The sequence below is a fragment of the Camelus bactrianus genome, chromosome 19 (assembly GCF_048773025.1).
Source record: "Camelus bactrianus isolate YW-2024 breed Bactrian camel chromosome 19, ASM4877302v1, whole genome shotgun sequence".
Classification (NCBI taxonomy): Eukaryota; Metazoa; Chordata; class Mammalia; order Artiodactyla; family Camelidae; genus Camelus; species Camelus bactrianus.
Window position 1 is genome coordinate 3,133,799 of NC_133557.1, and position 24,834 is coordinate 3,158,632.

A 24,834-nucleotide genomic window follows, 5' to 3' on the forward strand; every position below is an offset into this window, starting at 1 on the left:
TGCTGATGCTGCTGATCAGTGGACCACTCTTTGAATAGCACTGATGGCCTTATAGGGCATCAAAGAATTTTGGCTTTGCTCTGTTTGAGTTTAGAGTTAAACTCAAAATAAGCATGGTCACTTGAATGTCCCCTCACACAATCCCCATTCAAACATGTTGTTGAGTCATTCAAATGAGTATGAACGCTTCATATATAAGAAAGAAAATTAATAGGACTTGACATTCATGCTTTCTGTCAGTTTATGTTAGCAAATGTTTGAAGGTAATCACAGAACTGCACTATATATGAAACTGGCATTGAGGAAGTGTATTCTCTGATAGCAGGAAATTACAGGCTCTGAAAATCTATTGCAGACTCATTTTCCTTATTCCTGAATGAAACCATGGGTAGGCATCATCCCTCACATTCAAGAAATAAAAGTGTCCTCTAGTTACTTAAGGAAATAAAATGTCTTGTACTTAGGAAGTAGCTTAAATGATCTTCCAATGGACAAATTAGGAACAATTTGAGCTTCAAAATAAATGACAGTAAAGGATTATAACCCATTAAATGAAAAAAAGCATGAGTCCATATTTGATTACATAATCAATACAGAAATTAATGGGGGAGAAGAGAAAGTTCTTCCCAACAGTACAAAGCCAACTAAGAAATGTGGAAAGAATGATGAAATTAGAAAATAACCTTAGAGCAACCATCACTGTAAAATAGTTATTTCAGGCAAAGTTCATCCATGAATGGTAAAAGTAGTAGACGAAAGTCATGGGAGTAACAGGAAATTTACATAGTTTCAAAGGCTATATCCATAAAATTCTTATTAAGGACAAAAGGAAAAAGAATAACTTTACAGAGGAGGAACTAAGGAGATACCACTTTAACCAAAGGATTAAAGTGGACAAAGTTAACATCACATATCAACATCATGTACCTCCAGCGGTTTTCCCACCTAAAATGCATCACCTTAATCTATTCTTGAGGAAATATAAGACAAATCAAAATTGAGGACCATTGTACAAAATAACTGGCCTCCTGTCTTCATCTAATATACCAATGCCTTTTAAAAAACGACAACAAAGAAAGATCGAGGAATTTTTCAAAGCTAAAAGAGATCAAAGAGATGTCATAACTGAATACAGCCCGTGATCTGGGATTCTTTTTGCTATAAAGGATCTTATTGGGACACATAGCAAAATATGAATAAGGTATGTACATTAGTTAATTGAAATATTAATGTTCTAATTTTGACCGTTGTCTTATGGTCATAGAAAAGTATGTCCTTGTTTTTTGGAACTACATATCGATGTATTTATAGGTAAGGACATCATGTCTTCAACTGACAAATAGTTCAGAAAAAAAAACTGCACACACACATATGTAAATGTAGGGGGTCTGGGTGAAGAATATACAGGAATTCTTTGTAAAACTCTTAACAACTTTTCTCTAAGCCTGATGTTAAGTCAAAAATTTTAAATGGAAAACAGACCTCCCAAAAATCTCATAAAACAAAATTTGGTTCTAATAGAAAAATCTCCAGGCTCCATGTTAGAAAATTTACAAGTAATCAGAGCTCAGGGGAATGGGGCCCAGTTAGCTACTTTAATCCCTCATCCAGCCCCTCCCCCACTCACTAACTACTGGTAAAGTCCCCTCCACCTGTGGAAAGTGAGGGAGGGGATTGAAAGAAAGGGCTTTCACTGTTTGTGGTTGACAGAGTTGTAATCTGGAGTTGGTGCCCTCTGGAAAGGCAGAGTCTAAGTGGACTCTTTCTGTCGATGGGGCTTTTGTGGGTATTCTCAGAGCCCCTGCTCAGCGCCTACTGCATCTGCTGGTGTGGGTAATGCCTGCACTGGTTTGCTACTTAGTAGTACATCTCCAGCAATGATCAGTTTTAGGTCTCAGTTATGAAAACCCAGTTAGTTACTCAATCAAACACTAATTGTAGGTGTTGCTGTGTAGGAATTGTGTAGATTCAATTAACATCTACATTTAGTCGCCTTTATGGAAAGGAGATTTTCTTCAATAATCTGGGTGGGTCTGACGCTGTCAGTTGAAAGGCCTTAGGAGAACTGAGATTTCCCTGATGAAGAGGAAATTCCACTTGTGAACTGCAAGGGTAGCTCTTGCCCCTGGGAGTTTCCAGCCTGCCTTTTCTGATGACCTGCCCTGCCAGCCCCCACAATCAGGTGTGCCAACTCCTTGCAATAAACCCCTTTATCTATCTATCTATCTATCTATCTATCTATCACCTATCCATCCAAACTACTACCTCTATTTCTCTGCTAGAACCCTAACATACCTCTTCTCTGAGTATGAGTCAGTCCCCAGGCCAGCTTTCATAGCAGCACTGTATACAATAGCCAAGACAGGGTAGCAACCTAAATGCCCATTGGCAGATAACTGGATAAAGAAGCTGTGGTATATTTATACAATGGACTACTACTTAGCCATAAAAAAAGAATAAAATAATGCCATTTGCAGCAACATGGATGGAACTGGAGATTGTCATTCTAAGTGAAGTAAGCCAGAAAGAGAAAGAAAAATACCATATGATATTACTCATATGTGGAATCTAAAAAAAAAAAGGACACTAAGAACTCATCTATAAAACAGAAACAGACTTGCAGACACAGTAAACAATCTTGTAGTTACCAGGGAAAGGGAGTGGGAAGGGATACATTTGAGAGTTTAAGATTTACAAATGTTAGCTACTCTATATAAAAATAGATTAAAAAAAATTTCTTCTGTTTAAAAAAAAAAAGTTGCTGAATCCCAGTGGGCATTTGTAAAGTTTCAAGGTAGGTTTCTTATATCCATCCTTCTCCCTTGCCCCACACATACTTGCCTTAAGGAAAAGTTACATGTGATATCTAGTCTTTCTCTATCCTGTGTATTTTTTTCTGGCATCTGGAAATTTTTCCCAAATATCAGCTATTGCATGAATACCACTTGAACTGTTTCTCAATTGCACAAGACCCTCAGGGCAAATCCTCCTTGCTGAGGATACGTTTATTTTATAGTGAACAGAATATAAGGAGATGCACTTTTAAAACGTTTGCTTGAGGAATCATAACTAATACCATATATGTTATGTTAGTTTGGATCTTTCCAGAAGCAAACTCAGACAAGGATTTGGGTCTAAATATCTGGGAGATGTTCTCCATAAAGACTAGAAGGGGTAGGAGAAAATGAGAGGATAGGAAAGGGAAGGGAGCCAATAAAGGGTGTGTTATCAAAGTATCACCATGGGCCACTTGATCTTAATCTCTCTGGGGAGCTTGAGCAGTCAGTGAGAATGTGCACGTCAGAATAATCCCACCAGAGTGGTGAGGAAGCTGGGGTGTTGATACTCTGAATCTGTGCTAATTAGGACATGCTAACTCTCATGTAGTTTGGCCCTATTGTACAAGTTTAAGTGTCAGGGGCAGCCTTCTAGCATATGGAAGTCAGGCTTGAGTGTGCTACAATCCCAAAGCACAGGAGAAGTGGGTGGAGTGCTGACAGTATCGACATATATTTGACCCAAGGTATCTAATTCATATCACTTATGCTGATGTGTAAGAAAAAACTGTTGTAATGGATTAAAAATGACTTACCTTCCCTAATATTAGGTTGTGCTCATCAATTTCCACTAAAATGATATCTTTAACAAACATAAACGTGTACCTCTTGTAAATTCTTTGACAATAACGGTATGTTTATAACCAAAAATGCTGTTTATTCCACTACATTCTTGAGGAAGATTGGGGGAATTTATCCAGAATGACATGCAAGTCACTGCAAAATAAAACACACCTTCTCTATACAGCTCAGAATATTTATAATTGTTAAAGCAAAGCCAAATATTTGGTTACAATGCTTAATTTGTGGATTGCTTTGGCTTTAATGGAAACATCTGCTTTCTCCAATGTTTGGTCCCTGGGCTTCAAAAAGTTTACCCCAAGGAGCAACTGCTGTGATTTAGGTCTTGAAGGCAGCTTCTAATGCTTGAGCTTTTTCTGTGATGTTCTTCTGAAAGGGCATCATGAAGTCATCAAAATCCACCTCATAAGTGAACCTCTCCCGCCGCAGCTCCCTCTTCCTGATCAGCTCTGCTGTCATGGCTTCGGGACTCCAGGTCTTAAATAAACAACCACATCCAGAGCAGGTATGAGGGTGACAGCCAATAAATTATATCAGTATCCAGGCAATTTTCAATACGGTTAATGTAAAACTATCAAATTTACTTCTAATTTTTTTAAAACTCACTTCTCTTACATAACATTAATGGTTACATGAGCATCACTGTTTCTGATAATGACTGAAATGCTCTTCAGTTACCACTCTGATGACTCTCCAGCCAGCTGCTGTTCACTTTTAGGATGTCAGAACAAGGGAGCAATGGAATTACTAGATCTTTCAGAGTTACTACCTTTATGTCTTATGGGGAAGTCAAAATTATTTTCACAGTAGAGGGCATAAGGTGCTGGTGGTCTCTTATTCAGCATGGTTTGATGAGCATTGGTAAGACCACTCTTATTCTCCAAAGATATTTTCACATCTTTAATTGTAGATTTAGGAAGCTACGTACTGTATAAATTCAGTCTTGATTAGTATGAGACTCCCAAGTGAGATGGTGGTAGTGTATACAAAAAAGGAAGGGTTGAGCTCTAAGAAGTACCCAGAAAAAAAAATCTCTAGAACTTAGTAACTATGCAGGCTATAGGGAATGGCATCTCCAAAGAAGACTTCAATCATTCAAGGAAAATTAAATACCAATATAGAAAATAGTAATACTAAATATTGGAAGCTAAACACGTTGGATTTACTAAGTTGGAAGTGGTAAGACCTGGCAAAAGTACACCTTCAAATAATAACTATGAAAGATAAACTTTGGACAATTGTTTGGGTGCTCTGCATAAAATGTATTTGAAAAATGACATTATGAGTTTATACCATGTTATGATCCTTCTAAAGTACATACCCTCCGTGGAATAAATGTGATATCCACTTTCTTGGTATAACCACTGGTAATCAGTGAATTGAGGTAAACCACGTTATCCTTACGCATCTTCTTTTCCTCTAGTGTGGTTGGTATAGTATACACTGATGAAAGCGGTTCCTGGAAACAAGACCAAAAAAGCCCATCAATTACAAAAACCTATATATACTCCCTTTTATATATATGTATATACTTTCCAATATTATTTATTGCTCTCCATCTTACTCTGAAGCCAGAAAAAAACTAAAAATGCCACTATACAAATTATAATTTGAAATGACATAGAAAATTATTATAACTTTGGGTTGAGAGAGAGAATTAGTTTGCTTTGTTTAATGCTCTTAGTATCAGTGACAGATCACAAAAGTCTTCAAGATATCCATCCTTGACCTGTGGCCATTATTAATCAGAAGAATGTATTCCTACTAAAATGATAATGGTGTAGGTATTAGGAGCTTTGGCTGATCGAGCCTCCTTTACCTCTGGCCATTCTTACCCTCTTCCCTACCCATGCTTATTACTCTCTATTGTCTGCCTATCATCCATCCCTTTACTCTATCTACTTGACCACCTACATTTCTCTAACCCTTCCCAATTTGATAGCACTAAAGATTTTCCTTCTTGAATTTCATCCCCTGTCCTGTGTCAGCCAAGAATCTCCAGGGATTCTGGAGAAGCTTTCAGCCTCTGAAAGCTTGGAGCTTCCTGCTAATGACAAAGTCTTGATGCCTCAGAAATCCCCTTAAACGACAACTTCAATATTCTGTTGATAATTTAGAGGCACCGAAACCACTCCAGATTACCAGGAACAATCTGACACCTTTAAAACTTTCTAAAGTCATTTTGCAGGGTAACCAAATTACATATCCTAGGATTCAGTAGTAATCAGTAAAATTCCTTTGGAGAGGGATGGTGGTAAAGTGGAAAGGGAAAGATTATGAAACCAAAATGAAGGAAAATCATGCTTTACTTCCTTCCTCATAAGGGTCACCTTTCTTCCCTGTTTGGGTCATCTCACCATAGCTGCATAATTTAGGACCAAGTGTATACATATCCAACTCTAGTTCTTTTTTTTCAATGTTCTAATGGTATTTGGCTGAACCAACTTAGTTTTTGAAATGAGTACTTTTTAGACTTTTCAGTAATAGGAAATTTCTCACTAGGTATTTCTTTCAAAGTATTGCAAATGGCAGTGAAGACAAGGACTGCACAGTATTTGCCCAGGTCCCTGTAACAATACATAACTGGTGCCGCAGTCCCACCAGTTACTAATGGGAGGTCAATAGCTTTTCATACCTCTTCTTTCTTAATCTCAGGGCCTTCACTCTTCACTTTAAGCGGTGTCTTGCCTTTTGTTTTTTGATTTTCTGCTGGTTTTGGCAAGTTATCCAGCTTTTCTTTAATCAAACCAATTATTCTATAGTCAGCATATGCCTTCGCAACGTCCATGGCACTATGCCCTGTTTAAAACATAAATTCAGAGTTTCATTAAACGTAATAATAATAATTAAACCATGTAAAAAAAATCTCAGGACATCAGCCCTAAGCATTTGGTACTAAGGGTGATCACTGAAGCTAATGGTAAGGGTCAAGTCACAAAGCTGGATCAGATACTCTCTAATGTGGACCCAGCTTTAAAATTTCATCATTTAAAGTGCCATTTATCAGCAAAACCATGTCTTCTTGTTAATTATTTTGAGCATGTTTCTTAAAAAGTTGATAGGAAATATCAGTAGATAACGTTGTGAATATCTAAGTGTTGGTTCTCTTCCCACAGTGTGTGCATTCCTTTGTGTGTGACAATATTACATTGTCCTCCCCAACCAGCGATGGAAAGAAGGGAATTCAAAAAGGCCTGGGGAAGCTGGAGGTCACGAGTGCTCCGTGCAGACGGCTGGGTGTTGTGACACCTGTAATGTCCTCAGGCAGGCCTCACACAATACTACCTGTGGCTCAGAGGCTGCCTGAAGCAGCCACAGGTACTAATGCTCCTGCAGACCAAAAGCAAGCAATGGGTTCCACGCTAAGAAAATATTACCTCCACTTACTCAGGTGGGATATTTATGATCTAAGGTAGACCTCCCATTTACTTCCTAGAGAGAGCCTCAAGTCAGGAGTGACTCTGTCCAGCTTTAGAAGGAATCCAAAGTCTACAGAGGCTTCAAACTATGCCAGTTATTAGGAATTGAACCATCAAAACAGTGTGATAACTCGACGTGATCTGCAGGCTGGTGTCAGTCCACAAACTAATGGTGACAGGGCCACCGTGAAATAAGTGCACAAATTAAGAGTAAGCATTTAGAAATTTTTATAGCAATTTGATAGAGTTTTTTTTTTTTTTTTGTCGTTTGAGTCTAATGATAATTTGGGGCTTATATTTTATGTTTTTCTTTTCTTTTTCTAGTAAATCATTTTTCATTGTATTTTACACAAATCTCAAATGAACTTATTTACAAAACAGACTCACAGACACAGAAAACAAACTGGTGGTTACCAGGGGGTAAAAGGGATGGGGAGGGAAAAATTGGGAGTTCGGATTTGCAGATACTAACTACTGTATATAACAGACAAACAACAAGGTCCTACTGTAAAGCATGGGGAACTATATTCAATACCTTGGAATAGCCTATAACGAAGAAGAATATAAAAAGGAACATATATATATTATATATATATATGTAAAAATGAATCACTATGCTGTATAGCAAAAATTAACACAACATTGTAAATTGACTATACTTCAATTAAAAAAAAAAATCTCAGTCCACAATGGACTGTCAACATAAAGAACTGGTTCTTTAACACCAATGATCTGAACAGCACTGTGAATAAGACAAAGTTCTATAACTCTTAATTCAGGTTTGTGATTGCAGCAGTAGCTCAAGGGAAAATGTGGTTCTGTAAGTATAGATTCCGAAGGGGTTTGGAACTTAATGTAAATTCTCCTTTTCTAACCCTAATCCCCAATAATGAGAACACATACCTTTTCTATTCTCCAGCTGGAATTTAGCACCGATATCGAGCAGGTATTTTACGGTATCCATCCTACAGCTCTCAATGGCTCTACTTAGGGGAGTTGAATTGTTGATTGAAAGGGCATCTACCACGGCGCCCGATTTGACAAGAAGCTCAACAATATCTTGTTGGCCTGCGTGGCACGCAAAATGAAGCGGAGTCCACAGAAAATTATCTGTGGCATTAACATTAGCCCTGTAAAATGAGAGAGATGAGCAAGCTAAAAATATGGGTTATTCTGAGCACTGGAGGCTAAAAATGCTAAGATTTCATAGTTGTTCAACTATAAACCAAGGAAGCTTTGAGTCAAGTTAAACTCTGTGCCATAATTCCTCTTGCCTCAGGTCCTGCATTACATAACAGTCTTAACTTTCTTTGTGTATATATACATTTTGTTTAGTTTAAAAGGTGCTTAGATCCTAGGTGCTACAATTTTTGCAAAGGTTACATCAAGGAAAATTATAAAACTGGATCCAATGAAATCAAAGCTGACAGGAAATAAAAAAGTTATATTATTTCACTTTGTACCTACTTTCTCTATATGTTACAAATTTTTAAAATGCACATTCATGATGAAAATTCTAAGCATTATAATGTATTATTTAAAATTGCAGTCCTATTTAAAAATCTACTGCCTAAAATTTCAAATTGTCATTAAGTTGCTTTGTACCCCCTCTTGATAATAAACACATTTAAATCTTTCTTTGACATTAAACATCATAGTAACACTAACAATCATACATTTTACCAAGTCTGCAATGACTGGGCTACTAAGTGTCTTACATATTTTAACTCACCTAATTTTCAACAAATTCTGTGAACTGTATTCTGTTAGAGCCCCATTATAAAAACAAGAAAACGGAGGCACAAAATCTTATTCAGAAATGGTAAAAAGAAGGCATTAAACCTGAGAAATTGCTTCAGATTAAAAAGTTAAATAAAAATGTCATGCTTTTGACTGGGACATTGGGCTGTTCACCAGAAATTGACACATTGTAACCGACTATATACTTCAATTTAAAAAAAAAAAGAAGCTAAAAAAAAAAAATGCCATGCTTTGTTATTTTAAAGATATTTACAAATGAAGCAAGGAAAAAGGAAAGAAACAGATGCTTAGTCATTATGGCCACTATCCCACTTGTTTGAATTTGTTGGGATCCCCACACAAAATAAAGCAGATTAAAAAATGACTTCATGTAAAATGGCTATGTTCTAGAGACCCTCTGTACAATATTGTACTGTACACTTAAAATGTGTTCAGAGGGTAGTTATCACGCTATCTATTCTTACCACAATAAAAAATATTTTTAAAATTTAAAATAAAAAGCAACCCTGCATCATTGAGGCAAAGCTCTGAGACCAAATTAAATCGTCTTGGGAGGCCAATGATACCCAGTCAGAAAGCTTCTTCTACCCTCAGGGTGAAAACTTCTCAGTCTTCACTTTGTGCAGAATTGTTAATTGGCAAGCTGTCTTCGCGTACACACCCCTGCGTTCCCAACAGCCTGGTTCCTGGTATAAGAACCATCTGTAATCTAGACTTCAGGAGTGAACCGCTTTCTTGCGCAACTTAAATTCTGGAGCTGAATCTCTTATTCTTCCTTTCACTTCCTTGAAATGTGAAGGCTCCTGAAAATTTAAACCCTACTCAACCAGAAGACATACCCCTTTTCAAGAAGAAACTTGACCGCATCTATGTTTCCATTCGCACATGCAGTCATTAGGGGTGTCTTGTAATAATTATCCTTCATGTCCACGGGTATTCCTGATTCGAACGCCTTTTTCAGAGAAGCCAGGTCGTCCGCCTTGGTGATAAAATTAATGTTTGAAAATACTTTCCCAGGATCATCAATGTACCAAGCAGAGTCATCCTGGATGGGATGTTCTGGGGGATGATCCCGATTAAAGCGATTGCAGTCTGTCACATTCTTGTAGGTTTCGATCATGTAATAGGGCGGCCCACCGTCACTGCGGCGTGGGAACACGTGGTCCGGGATGATGCAGATGGGGAGGGGTAAAACAAACTTGCCCTTTTTGGCTCTTTTGGGCATCCTTTTTTTCTTTTTCTTAGGCCCGTAGGACCCCAAGACATAAGACTTGCTTAAGTATTTGGTTCCTTTAAAGAACTCATTAATGTCGATCCCTCCGCCCCTGACTTTCTCGTGAAGTTGCGCTATGATCGCCAGCTGTTCCGCGTTCATGAAATCCTGCCTCTCCTCCAGCGCCAGCACGAAGTCCTCCTTGCTGACTGTCCCGTCGCCCCTGTCCACAAACGACAGGGCTTCCCGAAGGAAAGTCTCATGTTCGATGGACCAGTCGTGCAGCCTCAGGTACAAGTGTGGATTCGGATTTTTGGCTCCTTGCCGGGCCAGTTTATTAGCGATTCGCTCCGCCCGCCGAATTTCCTTGCTGGCTGCTTTGAAACCGCCTTCCTTAGCCACAGCCTTGGGCGTTTTGTGCTGCCCGTTCTTCCATTTCAGGTCACATCCTAAAACAGGAAGCATTATGAGGAATGGTGCTGAGGCATCTGCATGTCTCCACAAATAACATTCATCCAACGGTTTTCTTAATTTCAAGTAATTAGTCAAAAGTTTGTCCCCCAATAATTATGTATAGAGGTGAGCACATTTAGCAATTATAATTACAAAATTAAGCTATGATTTTTTTTTTCCTGAAAGCTTCACTTCGGTGAATTCTACGGGAGTTATGTTTCCGATTTGTATTATCTGTCCCCAAAAGATTAGAACATTAATCTCTATAGATATTTGAAACAAATATCATATTGGGATACTTGCGAAAGAGGCTTCATGCCAAACAGGGAAGAGTAAGGGTGATACTCGAATTTGGAAAGAAGCTGGGTTCAGACAGTTTAAGTAGGACCTTAGAATGCTGAATGACACCTGCTCTTTTGAAAGATGACTGTAAATCTGGGTACAATCTTAAACTATATTTTATCTGTCTTCTCCATGAAATTACTGTAATCTATATTGACCTGCTGTTTTGCATTAAGTTCATGTGAACAGCCTAACAGAGGAGAAAGTAATTTGTTCATCAAATCTGAAGAATTTCACAATGATAGTTGTGAAATTGGGCATTAAAATTCATTTTCCTTTTTGGTCCCTTCCTTAAAAGGATGAGGCCAACATTATATGGAAGTTTTCTCCACATGCATGAACTTTTCTGAATGCATTGGGGAGTCTACTTAGTGTTATCAAGAAGGCTGTGTTGTCTGTAATAAGTCTTGAGACACTAAGAACTTATTGTAAGTCAGACTATGAAGATGCTCTTTCTAGTGTTTTGAATCTAGAAGGCTCTTCTGCTGCTTTGCCAACGTCGCATAATCAAAAAAGATTCTCTAGCAATCAGTATCTCTAGCAACCAAAATGTAAAGGCAGCTGCACACAAAAATAAAACATGCCTCTCCAACACTTTATAGTTTTATTCTTTGCCAAAGAGAAAATTAATCACCAGTGTTTTTCAACATTAATACTTCGGTCAATAAGTCTACAAACAATAAATTCTGAAGAGGATATGGAGAAAAGGGAAGCCTCCAGCCACTATGGAGAACAGTATGGAAGTTCCTTAAAACATTAAAAATAAGAGTCACCATTTGATCCACCAATCCCACTCCTGGGTGTATAACTGGAGAAAACTCAAACTGGAAAAGATATACGCACCCTAATGTTCATAGCAGCGCTATTTACAATAGCCAAGACATGGAAGCAACCTAAATGTCCATTGACAGATGACAAAGTCAGATTCATGTCATATCACTTATATATAGAATTAAAAAAAAAAAGATACAAAGGAACTTATTTACAGAACAGAAACAGACTCATAGACAGAGAAAATAAACCTGTGGTTACCAAAGTGGAAAGGGGGAGGAATAAATTTGAAATTTGGGATTAACAGATACACACTACTATATATAAACTGATAAACAACAAGGATCTATTGTATAGCACAGAGGACTATATTCCTTGTAATAACCCATAATGGAAAAGAATCTATCTATCTATCTATCTATCTATCTATCTATCTATCTATGGAACTGAATCACTTTGCTATACATCTGAAACATTGTAAATCAACTGTGCTTAAGTTAAAAAAATACTACCTTTGGCATTGTCAAAAAATTGTCCATCCATGTTGCCCAGGAGTGGGATTGCTGGGTCATACGGTAGTTCTAGTTTTAGTTTTTTAAGGAACCTACATACTGTTCTCCATAGTGGCCGCACCCATTTACATTCCCTCTAACAGTGTAGGAGGGTTCCCTTTTCTCCACAATCCTGTTTAGATTTTTAATAATAACCTAAAAATACTTGGGAAATGAATTTTTTCTAACTTTTCAGGCAAGGTTCATGATTTAACAGAACGTAGAGGAAGAAAAACAATTTTAATTTTCTTTCTATATATATGTGTGAGATAAACAACTGACAAGTGACAAATTCTCTGTTCATCCTCAACGCAGGAAAACCGTTAAGTTCTTTAAGCGTAAAATTGGTAAACGATTTTACCTCGCTGAGCTAAGTATCTGCAGCAGTCTGCAAAACCACCCATGGCAGCATAATGAAGTGGGGTGTTCCCATTCATTGCAATCAACCCCACGTCTCCGTCATAGGCAAAGAGAAGCTTCAATATCTGCAAAGTAAATAGTGAATATTGTAGAAAAAAATAAGGATGTATGATTACTGAATGAAGACTGGCTCCTAGACCTGTGTGATACAGTGTGTCAATTTAAATTAAATTGAAATGAATTACATAGAAGACAGATCTCCAAAAATTCAGTCTTTTAGTTTCACTAGCCATATTTCAAGTAGTCAAAAGCCACACATGGACTGTATTGTACCATATGTATAGTACAGATATAGAACATTTCCATCATAGCCATAAGTTCTGTCAAACAACACTGATCTAGAGTATAGAATACTCTATAGTCCGCTGGGAGACTACCATTTTGGTAAATTTTGGCATTGTAGAAAGCATCAGACTATGGCAAACGTCATCGGGGAGTAAATTCTTTACCAAATAGATGTGATTTCTATTGTGATGTATACTTTTATTGCAGGGAAGACACTCAGTGACAAAAATAAAGATAATTGTGTTAAAACTCAGAGAAAACTCAGTAAAGAAGTTTTAGAAATAATTCAGAATTAAAAAAAGTAAAATTGATTTCTATTTTGTTTCTGCAATATCATGGTACCTATGAGAGATCCTTTGCTGATATGTCCAGATAATCAGAATACTTACAGCTAAAAATTTAGGTGAGTCATTAGATGCACACAAACATCAGGGAGATAAGAGTATATTCCCCACAATTAGATTATAACATATTTTGAAGATTCTGATATGTAATGGAGTCATAAAATAGAGTAGTCCCTGTTGGCAGACTTTTAAATTGTCAGGATATAGGAAATATTATTCATTTAATATTACTAAATATTCATTTAGTAATATTAAATGAATAAACTTGCAAGCAGATAAACTTGAATGAAGAGCTAAAATACATTTTTAAGAATATTTGGTATAAAGTGTAATTTTAAAATTATTTAGGAAAAACAGGATGATAAGGCAAAAAAATTCTGTCAGTGCAACCTACACAATATTTTAAAACTTTGAGGAAAAGGAGATAATATTTTTAGCAATGAATTTTAAAGCAAAGAGTAGATTATTACATCAAAAAAGCCTCCTTTGGCAGCAAAGTGTGCAGCATGATGTCTGTCATTGTCAAACGCGTTCACTTCACCTCCTCTTTCCAATATCGCTCGAACTAGCTCTATCACTCCCTCTCTTGATGCTTCCATTAAAGCCGTGCGACCTGTGGACTGGGCATGAAACAGACCATATGCTGTTTATACCTGTCATTGTTAAATAGCACATTCAGTATAAATATGATCTAAGTCCATGTGGCCTTAAAGTTACATTGACAGGTTCAATTCTGTACAGTTGTGTTAGTTTCATGTAACAAATAGGAAAAATGAAACCAGTACCATGGATCAGTGTCCAAAATGTAGAATTCTAAAACCAGAGTCAAGGTTACACCAGATGTCCCTGTGAGAACATCATGCTGAAAAATGCAGTTTCTTGCAAAGAAAGTAGAGCAAAAGGGGAGAAACAGGGTAAAACATGCTGAAATTAGCTGATAGGTGTTTTCTAATGAGAGGAAATTCTGTTTTTGTTGCCTGGAAATCTCAATTAAAAGAGAAGAAAATTCAATAAAATTAGCTAAATGAGGAGAGGGAGCAAAGTGATTAAGGGAAATGGCAGAATTACATAGTTTCTTTCTGAGAAGATAAATTTTTTATTAGGCATCAGAAATATCTTGTCTCTTTTCCTATAATGTTTTAACACTGTATGGAATAAATATCAATTTTCCAAATGTAATTAGGAAATAGACTATAGAATCATGACAAGGTAAAGATAATGAAAGTATATCATTTTAAAGCATTTTGAACAGAAATGAACAGTCTGTAAACTAACAGGATAATTTTACCATATGTAAATGAAAATTACATTAATAGGACTTGGTAATTTAAAAAAGGAATATGTATAATCACAAGAATAGTCATACTGAGTTGATAGCATTTGGATTGGCTCCTTTCTCCAAAAATGTCAGGCACACATCTTTAACATCATGTGCTTCTTCGCAAGCTCTAAGGAATATTGGCTTTCCTTCATAGGTACAATTGTTGACATCTGCACCATGTTCCAACGCAATCACTGCACAGCGATAATGCCGCTTTGTAGGTAAAATGCAGTAAAACAAAATACCTGTAGAAAAAAAGAATACTTAATTAATAGTTCCTCTCTATTTGAATCAGATAGGAAGGAACAAAGAATAATTTAAAAATCCACAATTAGCTAGCTGAGAAGGTAGTAGAGCAAAGGCATTTATGCCTTGGTTTTCCCCTCTGAAATCAACTGGAACACCAAGACAGAGAAACCAGAAGAGAAACATAATCTCTGATGGGAGCTAGAAAATAGTCATAATCAAATGGGACCTGGCTTGGGAAGAATCTGAGAGCTGGTGTATGAGCCCTGTTGACCCTGGGTATTTGACATCCTGCAGCCAATCCCCCAGTGCCCCTTCTTGGAATGTGCAGGGGTGTGTAGGCCAGAGGGTTACTGGTGGATCCCTGGACCCCCTCTGATACTGTAGGGTGGGAAAGGAGATGGCACTGAATGGTGAAGTGTGCAGACCGGCCATGTTTAGAGGAAGCAGGCTGTGGGTACAGGAGCGGTGAGAAGAAAGAGTAGGTGGCAAGAGGCTCTGACATCCTGGCAAATCATTTTGTTCCCTGAAGAGAGAAAAATCCTAAATTTCCATATGAGCACCTGTGACAGACAGACCCTTAAGATAATCCATGTAAAAAATGTAACAGACTAGGGGTATTGTTATAATCTGGGAGCAGAGTGTTGGTTAGAAAGTCAGGTGAACAACAATCAAACTTCAAACTGGTTTTGTAATGATTCATTCTTTTTAAGAGGCTTCATTCAAAGAGGAACAGTAACGAGAAACTAGCACGTTACCTATGGAGGAGAAAAGACACTGAAAGAAAAGGAAAGGAATGGAACCTGATAACAAACGCTAGGCAAAAATTATATCCTCAAAAAACTATACCACATGAATATTACTGACTGACCCATTTCCATGATAGCAAAGAAATTAAATATAACATTTCCTGAAACAAAAATGCAAAGATAGACCAAACCTAGAAGGAGAACTTCTAGAAAAATAAAAGATAAATAAAAGGAAAAGATGTATTTGAGCTAGCAGAACTAGGAAACAGCAGAGAAAAGTAAAACCACTAAAGAAATAAAAGTCAAATTGGAAGCAGGAAAAAGAGCAGATATTGCCAAAACAGTGATTAGGGACATGGAGAAAAAACTTGAAAGAACTTAGAAAAAATGTAATTGAGACAATGCAAAAGTTTAAATGATCTAGAGAGGCAAAGAACATTTAACATGTATGTAATTGATGTTCAATAATAAAAGACCAAATGAAACAGAAAAAAAAAAAAAGGAGCGATATAATAGAAGAAAACTCTTGAAGTGAAAAACCTAGATCTGACAGAGTTTACTGACCTCAGGAAAAATTGATTAAGAATAATCAATAAGACATGCCTATGTAAAGCTAGGTAAGCAAAGTGTCCTGTGGGCATCCGGGTAAAAAAATTCAAGTCCCCTTGAAAAGTCAGTCTGGCTTCAAGACTTTGGCACAGCAACATTCAGTGCTAGGAAATAACTCAAGGAGCACTACAATGTCACCTGGGAAGGGAAATAGGGAGTTTTTATATCCAATCAAGCTATTGTTCATATATACAAGTGATGGACAGACAAGTTTAATGATGCAGGAGATCAAAGGATATAAATCCCAGAGTGAGCTAAACTACTTGATGACAAAAATGAGTCTAACAGGAGATCAACAGAGAATATGTGAGTAAAAGACACTTGATAGATGCTGTATCCCTTCATCATTGAACCAAAGCTTAATCACTTTAGGAATTCTAGACACAGAAAAGAATATTGCAATTCAAAATAATGTAGAAATAGTAATCTAATTTAACAAAACCTTGAAGAGAAGAGAGGGAGGGAGAAAGAGTGTGAGCATTTGATTCTCTCACCATTTACTGCTGAGTAAAGCAGTGAACATATTACTTGAGATATTATTAAAAGCAGATCAGGAGATAAAGTGATAGGTGTTTATTATTTAAAGATATGAAAGGAATTATTGAAAGAACTAAAATGATTATAACTTACCAAAAATTTGTACTGGAAAGGAGGTAAAAGGAGGTGAGAAGAAGGGCTCTTATACCAATATTATCTTTCATAGAAAACTATCAGTGAATGCTGTTTAAGTTGCTAATTCAAAAAACAGTTTCTGCAAGATTATACTGTATAGCAAAGGGAAATATATACAAGATCTTATGGTAGCTCACAGAGAAAAAAATGTGACAATGAATATATATATCTTCATATATAACTGAAAAATTGTGCTCTACACTGGAATTTGACACAACATTGTAAAATGATAATAAATCAATAAAATATTAAAAAAAAACAGTTTCTGTAGATGTAGAGCTGTCAAGTTAATCATTAAAAGGACCAAAAACAGACCATTAATTTTAGAAACTATAAGAAGGAAATTATACACATATAGCAAAATAAAACAAAGAACATACTGATCATGTAGGGAAATATTATATATATATATATATTTATTTGTATATTTATATAAATTAAATACATTATACCTTCATAATATAAAATAAATGACAGTTCTGAGGCCAAATCTATGAAGCATCTATTTAAATGTACATTGGATAAAAATAAAAATCCAATTTATGTGAAAATCAAAACTGAAATACATTTCATATAAGCACATGCATCTGATACAGTTACCCAGAACAGTTAAAAATACAAAGATGATCAAGGACATGGTTGGAAAGATAAAATCAAAGACTGAGAAGTCATAGCAGGCAAGAGTGAACCAAAACAGCAATCAATGACAACAATAAAATCTAGAAAAGAGTACCAGGTGAGGTTGAATTCTTTACAAAGAACTTAAGGTGCTTATGAAATGGGTATTTTATGATAGTGTGTGCAACTCACGGTTAAAAATCTATCTAGGCTGACTACTGAAGTCGCAAAGGACATAAATCAACATTCCAAGGCTGAAGCAAAAACAAAAGAAAAAAAATTGTCCATAATAGAACGGGCATATTACATTTAGGACCAGGGATACATTTCCTGTAAATGGGAGAACCAATGGAATGGTTGTTACAAAGAATTATTCTAGCTTTATCCTTAAAAAGAATAACTCCAGACACTGTAATTGATTTCCTAGGACAACACAGAGAAAGTACAGTTTAGGTCTAGAGTGTGTCCCACATCTTTCTAAAGATTCATTAGGTATTTTAACCATTTAAATGTTTGCTCATCCTTTGGAAACAATGTGCAGTAAGTCAGATGTCAATCATTGGAAGATAGACTGTTAATGGTGGAGAGACTACCTCAGAATAAGCAAAGCAGTTTGGCAAGTGGCAGCCACTGAATGATGAATGAGCAAGATGATCTAGGTTCACTGATGTGTGAAGACAAGGCACTGTGTGCATGAGCTGATTCATGAGCACACCGTGAGCCACAGTCAAGGCTAGACAGGCAGTGCTAGTGGGGTTATGTGTGAAACCAGATTCCATATTTGTTTCAAGTTCCATTTTATATTTTTAATGCTTCCTATTTTATTTGTCATGTTGTTTGTATCATACACTCATCTTCCAGAACCTTAATAGGTTTCATATTAATTGGAATGAGTATAGTTAACCGTATGTCTGTCGTGTTTGCTTCAAATATGCATTTGACCTTGTTTACATTTTACCTTGGTTGTTTAAATTTTAGACTTTGATGCTATAAAATTTCTCACACTGCTTTCTTTGTGGTTTCTATCACTGCTTCAAGCTCAAAAAGGTAAACTTTTCTCTGTTACAGTTCTTCTGAGAGTCCCGGAAGTTTCTGCAAAATTCCAGGTATAAGATGCCGTAAGGAAAAACTATTTCATGGTCAAATATGGAAGATGTCACTGTTTTGGGGCTTCTGACAAAATAAACATGTCTAAATTTGTTTTATCCAACGTTTCTCTAATAAATTTGACAGTGGAATGAACCAATTTTGCACGTAGCACTTACCAACATCCCATGGCTTCGGTGGTCCATGGAACACACTTTAGGGAATGATTTTCTATAGAGCTTTGAGAATTTCCTTTTTTTTCCCCAGAATATAACATTTTAAAACGCATCTAAGTCCTGAATGCATCTGAAGCTTATTTTGTTGTGTGGTACCATTAAGTAATGAAATAATTCTTCCTTTTATTTGTCCCCTCCTCTTGTTTTAAGCAAGTCACTTACCAAATACGAAGTCCAGAGGGAGTTACAAAAGCAGATTCTGTCCTTGTCAGAAAGCATTAATATTATAAAATAGGATTAGTTTCTCTAAAGTGGAACTGATGTTAATGGCTTTGCACTTGAAGCAACAATTTGGAACAACTGATTAAATCTACTAATTTATATTAAGCCTGGTGGTAATTTTCTTAGTGATTTTCATGAGGCTACGTCAACTCCTGCCAGAACCTTGAGTTATTTGGGCAAGAAGCTCCCAGTTGTGGTCTTGAGATGGGGTTAGGGAGGGAAAGAGAGAGGAAGTACAGCTATCTCACCTTAATAATCATGGAAATGCAGTCTCTCAAGTTTCAAGTCATATTTCCAAATACATTTTTAACCCTAGAAATTTGGAATTTACGTGAGAATCCACTTTAGTCCCTCAAGTTCCCAAATGCAGCTACTTTCTACATTAGACTGCTCTTCAGAGCAAAATCCTTTTGGAATCTTAAGTCTCGTATTACTTGGGGTCCTCAAATGTAAAGAAGAAATGCCCTCCTTTTGTCTGTTGTTCTAAATGAGGTTTTATATTTTATAATGAGTGGTTATGATTATGGAAGTATCAATGTGTCATATTGAAACTTCTCCACATTAAAAAAAACAAACAGATTACTCTAATTCTAATATTCTTTTTAATTTAAAAAATTTTTAAAATTTATTCATTTATTTCTTAATAGAGGTCCTGGGGATTGAACCAGGACCTTGTGCATGTTAAGCATGAAGTCTACCACTGAGGTATACCCTCCCCTGCTAATATTCTTTCTAAATAAGAAAGTTCTCAGAACTGGTTAGAAACGCCTACACCTAAGAAATGCCCACACCATTTTCAAATTATGGGGAGATGGTGTCCTTAGATATAGGAGTGAGAATCTAGCCTTTTACTACTTTACACTCCATGAGTGACTCACTTCTAAAGTTGGAAAGCAAAAAGAAAAATCCGTTTTATTGATTTCTGGCTACAAAGTGAGTCGCATTTGTTGGATAGAATGTTGGGAGTTTTACCTTTTCCTTCGTTATCGACTATAGTCATATCAGCCTTTGCCTTGGCTAGTATTTCCATGGACAGTTCGTGGCCCAGTTCTGCAGCCCTCATCGTCGGAGTGCAGCCCATTTTGTCTTGCACATCAGGGTGAGCACCAAGGCTAAGGAGAAAGCTGACCATATCGATGTCATTAGAAACCGAGGCTAAGTGCAGAGCACTGTGTCCATTGATGGGATCTGTGAAATTGATCAGTGCAGGGTACCCAAGCTTGGTCAGTTTCTCTATCTGCTTCTTGTCTTTGTTCCGAACACACTGAAGAACTTTGTAGATCTGCAAGTTCTCAAGTCTCTGATCTGCTAAAGCCATATTTGACTAGCTTCTTCAAAATGCTTTTGTGGACCAAAACAAAAACTACGGCAGCAAAAATCGAAGCAAAAACATATAATTCAAGGTTAATTTTGTAATCTTTACTCTGATGAGATAATAGTTATATTTTAAGCCTTCTATAAGAAGAGATGCTGTTTCTTATGAAACGTTATTACTGTAATTTATTGCAACTAATTTCATGAGAGCAGAAATTAGATAAATACAAAAACGTTTAGCTCAGCTAGCATAAAGTTAAAATATTTCAAAACAAATCTTCCATCGTAATTCATACTAGACTTGCTATGCAGTTTTCTTATTATCTCATTTAATCTTCCCTCCTTGACACAGCCTTACCATTTACCCATGAAGAAGGTGAACATAACTAGATTGCCAAGGTAAGGATCTGAGCTCCCCACTAATGCTTTGTACCAGCAGGTCCCTGACAATGTAGAGCCCATACAGATTTTAGCAGCTTGAAAAGGTTATAAAGAATGTGTAGGGGGGAGGGTTATAGCTCAGTGATATGAGCACATGCTTAGCAGGCACAAGGTCCTGGGTTCAATCCCCAGTACCTCTGTCAAAAAAAAAAAAAACAAAAAACCATAAATAAACCAATTACCCTCCACCCTGAAAAAATTAAAATTAAAAAGTAATTTTAAAAAAAAGAATGTAGAATTTTGAGGTGCTCGTTATAAACAGGAATCTATTGGGCTCTGTGAGAAACCTAAGATGTGATGGATGCATCATCTTACATGGGAATGAGGCAGGTGTAGGGTTGAGAGAGCACTGTAAAGTTTCATAAATAATCACACTGTTACATGGTAATGGACATTCTAGTATGTAATTTTATCTCGCTGTTTATTCAGTTCCAAAAACACACAACGTTTTGAATTGAGTAGTAGGCCATGCTAGGTATGCCCAGCTTGCTTTTCTTTCTTCCCCTTTTCTGGGAACAGAACCTCATTATCATATCTGGAATCCATTCCAGATGGTACAGCGGCACTATTCTGGGCCCAATCACTGCTACAGCCCTCTAAGTCGTCCCACTGCTTCCATAGCAGCCCTCTGTAGCCCATTCTCTATTCGGTGCCCAGAACAATCTTTATAACACGTAGATCAGGTATCATCAGACCAGCTCCCACCCCCCCCAGTATTTCAGTACAACTATTTTTAAACACAAAGGAAAGTTGAATAGCCATATATCCCCACCACTGAGATCCTACCATTCATGCTTTATTTGCTTTATCACATACCTATACAGCTCACTATCTCTCCATTAATCCGTCTTATTTTTTTGTTCCATTTCAAAGTTCCAGCATACATATCCTTAACTGTAGTTCAATACCTGCCTACAGTTCTTTTATTCTTCTTGATCTTTTGAATATACAATATACAAGAATTAAGTGTACCATTCTGTGAGTTTTGAAAAATGCATACATCTTTGTAACCCAAACCCCGATCAAGATATAGAGTATTACCTTCACACCAGAAATTTCTCCCTAAACTGTCTTTTAAAAGCACTTTGATAGCTTTCTGTTGTAATCAGAATAAATCCAGACCCCTCGTGCTGATCTCTTAAGGACACTTTCCTTGCCGCTCTGAATTCTCTCCAATTGCCCTTGATTTAGTGATCTCCAGCCACACACACTGGCCTTCTTCTGGGTTGTGGCTCATTCCTGCCCCTTGGAACTGCTTGTTCCCTCTGCCTGGGGTGCTCTTTGCTCAGAATTTCCATCAGTTGGCATTCTCACTACTCAAGTTGCAGCCACTGTATTGCTTCATCCCTTTGTTTTATTTTCTTTACAGTGAAGGGAAATATTTCTCTATATAACATTTCTAGAGATATGAAGATATATTCAATTTATGCATTGTGTGCCTCCCTCACTACTATATCATCTAGCTTTGCATTTTAATTACCATCATTTCTCCATCACCTAGATTCTGACTTATACAAGGCATTCAATAAATATTTGCTCAGTAAGTGATGACTGAAAGTTAAAAGACTGAGGAGTGTAAAAAATCAAAGAAAATGCCTAGGTTTCTGGTTTGGGCAACCTGTGTCTGAGCTGTGGGGAGCTCAGGATGGGGACAAGATCAGTCAGGGAGTGTAGACGACTAAGCTTTGACTGTGCAGAATTAGAATTCACAAGGCAATGGGTTAAATTATTCAGGGGAGAGATCTGAGCCCGGTCTGGGGGGAGTTATGAGGTTCTCAGCAGTTGCAGTCAGCCTGAGACTGGGTGAAGGCAAGGAGGAGAGCGCCCCAAGTCATGAAGTGTATGCCGGGGTCCTCCCTCTGTTCCCACTCTCTGCCTGCTGCTGATTCTTTGCGCTCCCCCCTTTGCTGCTGGAACACCAGCTGTCACATGGCTTGTGTCTTCACTGTTCTGTTTGCTGTAGCCCCTCTCTTCCCACCTAATCTGTTTACAACATGTGATGGACTTGGAAACCAAAAAAGGCAGCTTGTTAGAACCATAGGTATAAATAGGCTCCCAGTAAGTCCTGAGCTGCCTCAGAACTCACCCACTTGGCCTTAGCTGCTTGGCTTGGCGATATTTATTTTAGCTGATGTTTATGGCTTGTTGTATTACCGTTAGCTTGGTTCTGGTTAGGTGCAGTGTTGTGACACCGCAGACATACATCCTAGACAGTATAGAGTAAGATGCTTCCCAGTTGCTTATTGCCCATGCTGAGTTGATGCAGCCTCATTTGTAAGGACAGAGACTTCCTAAGCTGAGACTTCAACGTTGTCTCTGAGACACCCACCCCTACAAAGAACGAGCAGCATGTGGCTTTGTCCAGTTAAGCTGCAATGATGAATTCAGCAGCCCGCAGGTCAGTTTTATGGCTTGCATCCCTCTTGGCTAAATCCCCAAGTTGCTGCGGAGTGGGGGAAGAGAGATGCCTTGGGCAATGTCCTTCGAGACCAACTGCCAAGACTGACTCCACTGGAGGAAAGAGCAGAAGTCCTGCCCTCTAGCTCTGGGTTCCCTGTAAATTGTATAGCATCTCTGATTCTCAGGAGGGTCACCACCTGTATACACACCCCAGCATGTATGTGTGGCCCTGGGGCACCTTGGCATACCCATCTAACCCTCTATGGGGACAATCTCGAAAGATAGTGGAATAGAACAGGATTTCTTGAACTGAAGTTCATCTTTGGATTCTGGATGCTTTACAATTAAATGAAAATCTACAGAGTGTGTGTGTCAGGTGCATTTTTTTCCCCTGTAGGGAGAGGTCCACAGAGCTCAGCAACTTCTCAAAGTAGCCTGTAAGGCAACAGTGGTTGGTTGGAAAGAGGACCGGTCCAGTGGAAAGAGGGAGGATTGAAGAGGGGAGATCAGCTCTTGCTGTTGTGATCCTCCCTCCTCTGCATTCCTTATACAAAGGAGTTGGATAAACATGGACAGGTCACCTACCTAGTTTGTGCCTCGGTCTCTTCATCTGTGAAATGGGAATAAGAATAGTGTGCATTTCATGGGGCTGAGTGAAGCAGAAATGAGATCAGCTTTGTAAAGTATTTAGGTAAATCTCTCACAAAGACTTGCCATGAATAAATTGGACATCTGGGTTCCAGCTCACCCATAAGCCACAGTTTACTCTTGGGGGTTTTCTGTACTGTCCAGTTCAATTTTAGATCTCAGAAAAATCTGAAAGGGAGGGTGGATAAGATGTAATTTCAAAGGAAAGGCTAGATCTAGGCACGGACCAAGGTACTAAGCTCACCTCTTAGTTGCCAGGACGATCAGGAGCCACGGATGTCCAGGCACCCACGTACCTCGGCCTGCGGGGCCGGTTCTGATCCCCTGCCGCCTGGCGCGGGCCCCAGCTGCGACCTCGGGCTCCCAGAGCCCTGCTTGGGCGCCTGGCTGTGAATGGTGTCCCTTTGGGCAGAGCAGGCGAGCTGGCGCGCGGGGCAGCAGGGAAGCGGGTGTGTGTGTCCATGGGCCGCGCGGCCAGGTGAGCACAGGGGGAGGGGTGGGAGCAGGCGACACTGGCCGATTGTGAGCGTGGGCCGCGCAAGCAAGGCCCCGCTGCCAAGGCAACCGCCCAGGTGCGCGGCGGGGAGGGGCGGGGCTGGGCTTGTCTCCGCCCACCGCCCGCCTCCGGACCCGCCAGGTGACCTGGTCTCTGCCCCGATGCTAGAGGAGGGCTCACTACTCCCAGAGCGGATGGCAGGGGCGGCGCGTCCATCACTGGCGTCCTCGCTTCTTTCATCCTCCTCTCCCACCTCCTGCCCTCACTCAAAAAATACCTTAATCAGAAAGGTAATGCTCATGTAGCATTGATTAATTAAGTTAGTTAATTAATCAGTAAAGCGAAATGAAAATACAACAAATTACACAATAAAATGAAAAGTGTATCTCCTTGTCAGAGACAACTGCTGTAGATGCTTGTAAATTTTCTTTATAGATCACAGAAATTTTCTTTGCATCCTGTAGGACGTATATATGCTTAAAACGATTTATATATAAATGGGAGCAAATATATCATGGAGATGATTTTATTTCAGGGCCTATAAATGTGCCCTAACATCCCTACCCCCCTACATATATA

General features: G+C 38.1%; 1 protein-coding gene across 2 annotated transcripts; it reads right to left on the reverse strand.

The window, feature by feature from the left end:
• Positions 1 to 3,689: 3,689 nt before the first annotated feature.
• On the reverse strand, positions 3,690 to 24,459 carry ANKEF1 (ankyrin repeat and EF-hand domain containing 1). 2 transcript variants are annotated; one of them, XM_045512847.2, is made up of 9 exons: positions 24,004 to 24,459; positions 14,564 to 14,763; positions 13,668 to 13,817; positions 12,510 to 12,633; positions 9,658 to 10,480; positions 7,961 to 8,187; positions 6,274 to 6,437; positions 4,960 to 5,097; positions 3,690 to 4,115 (listed from the first exon to the last, which is right to left on the reverse strand). In XM_045512847.2, exons 3-9 carry the CDS (start codon positions 13,794 to 13,796, stop codon positions 3,957 to 3,959), a joined length of 1,764 nt encoding a protein of 587 aa, XP_045368803.1. In that variant the 5' UTR covers positions 13,797 to 13,817; positions 14,564 to 14,763; positions 24,004 to 24,459; the 3' UTR covers positions 3,690 to 3,956. The 2 variants fall into 2 exon arrangements, with proteins under 2 accessions (XP_045368803.1, XP_010948294.1); XM_010949992.3 differs by lacking the exon at positions 24,004 to 24,459 and adding an exon at positions 19,929 to 20,314.
• Positions 24,460 to 24,834: the final 375 nt, after the last annotated feature.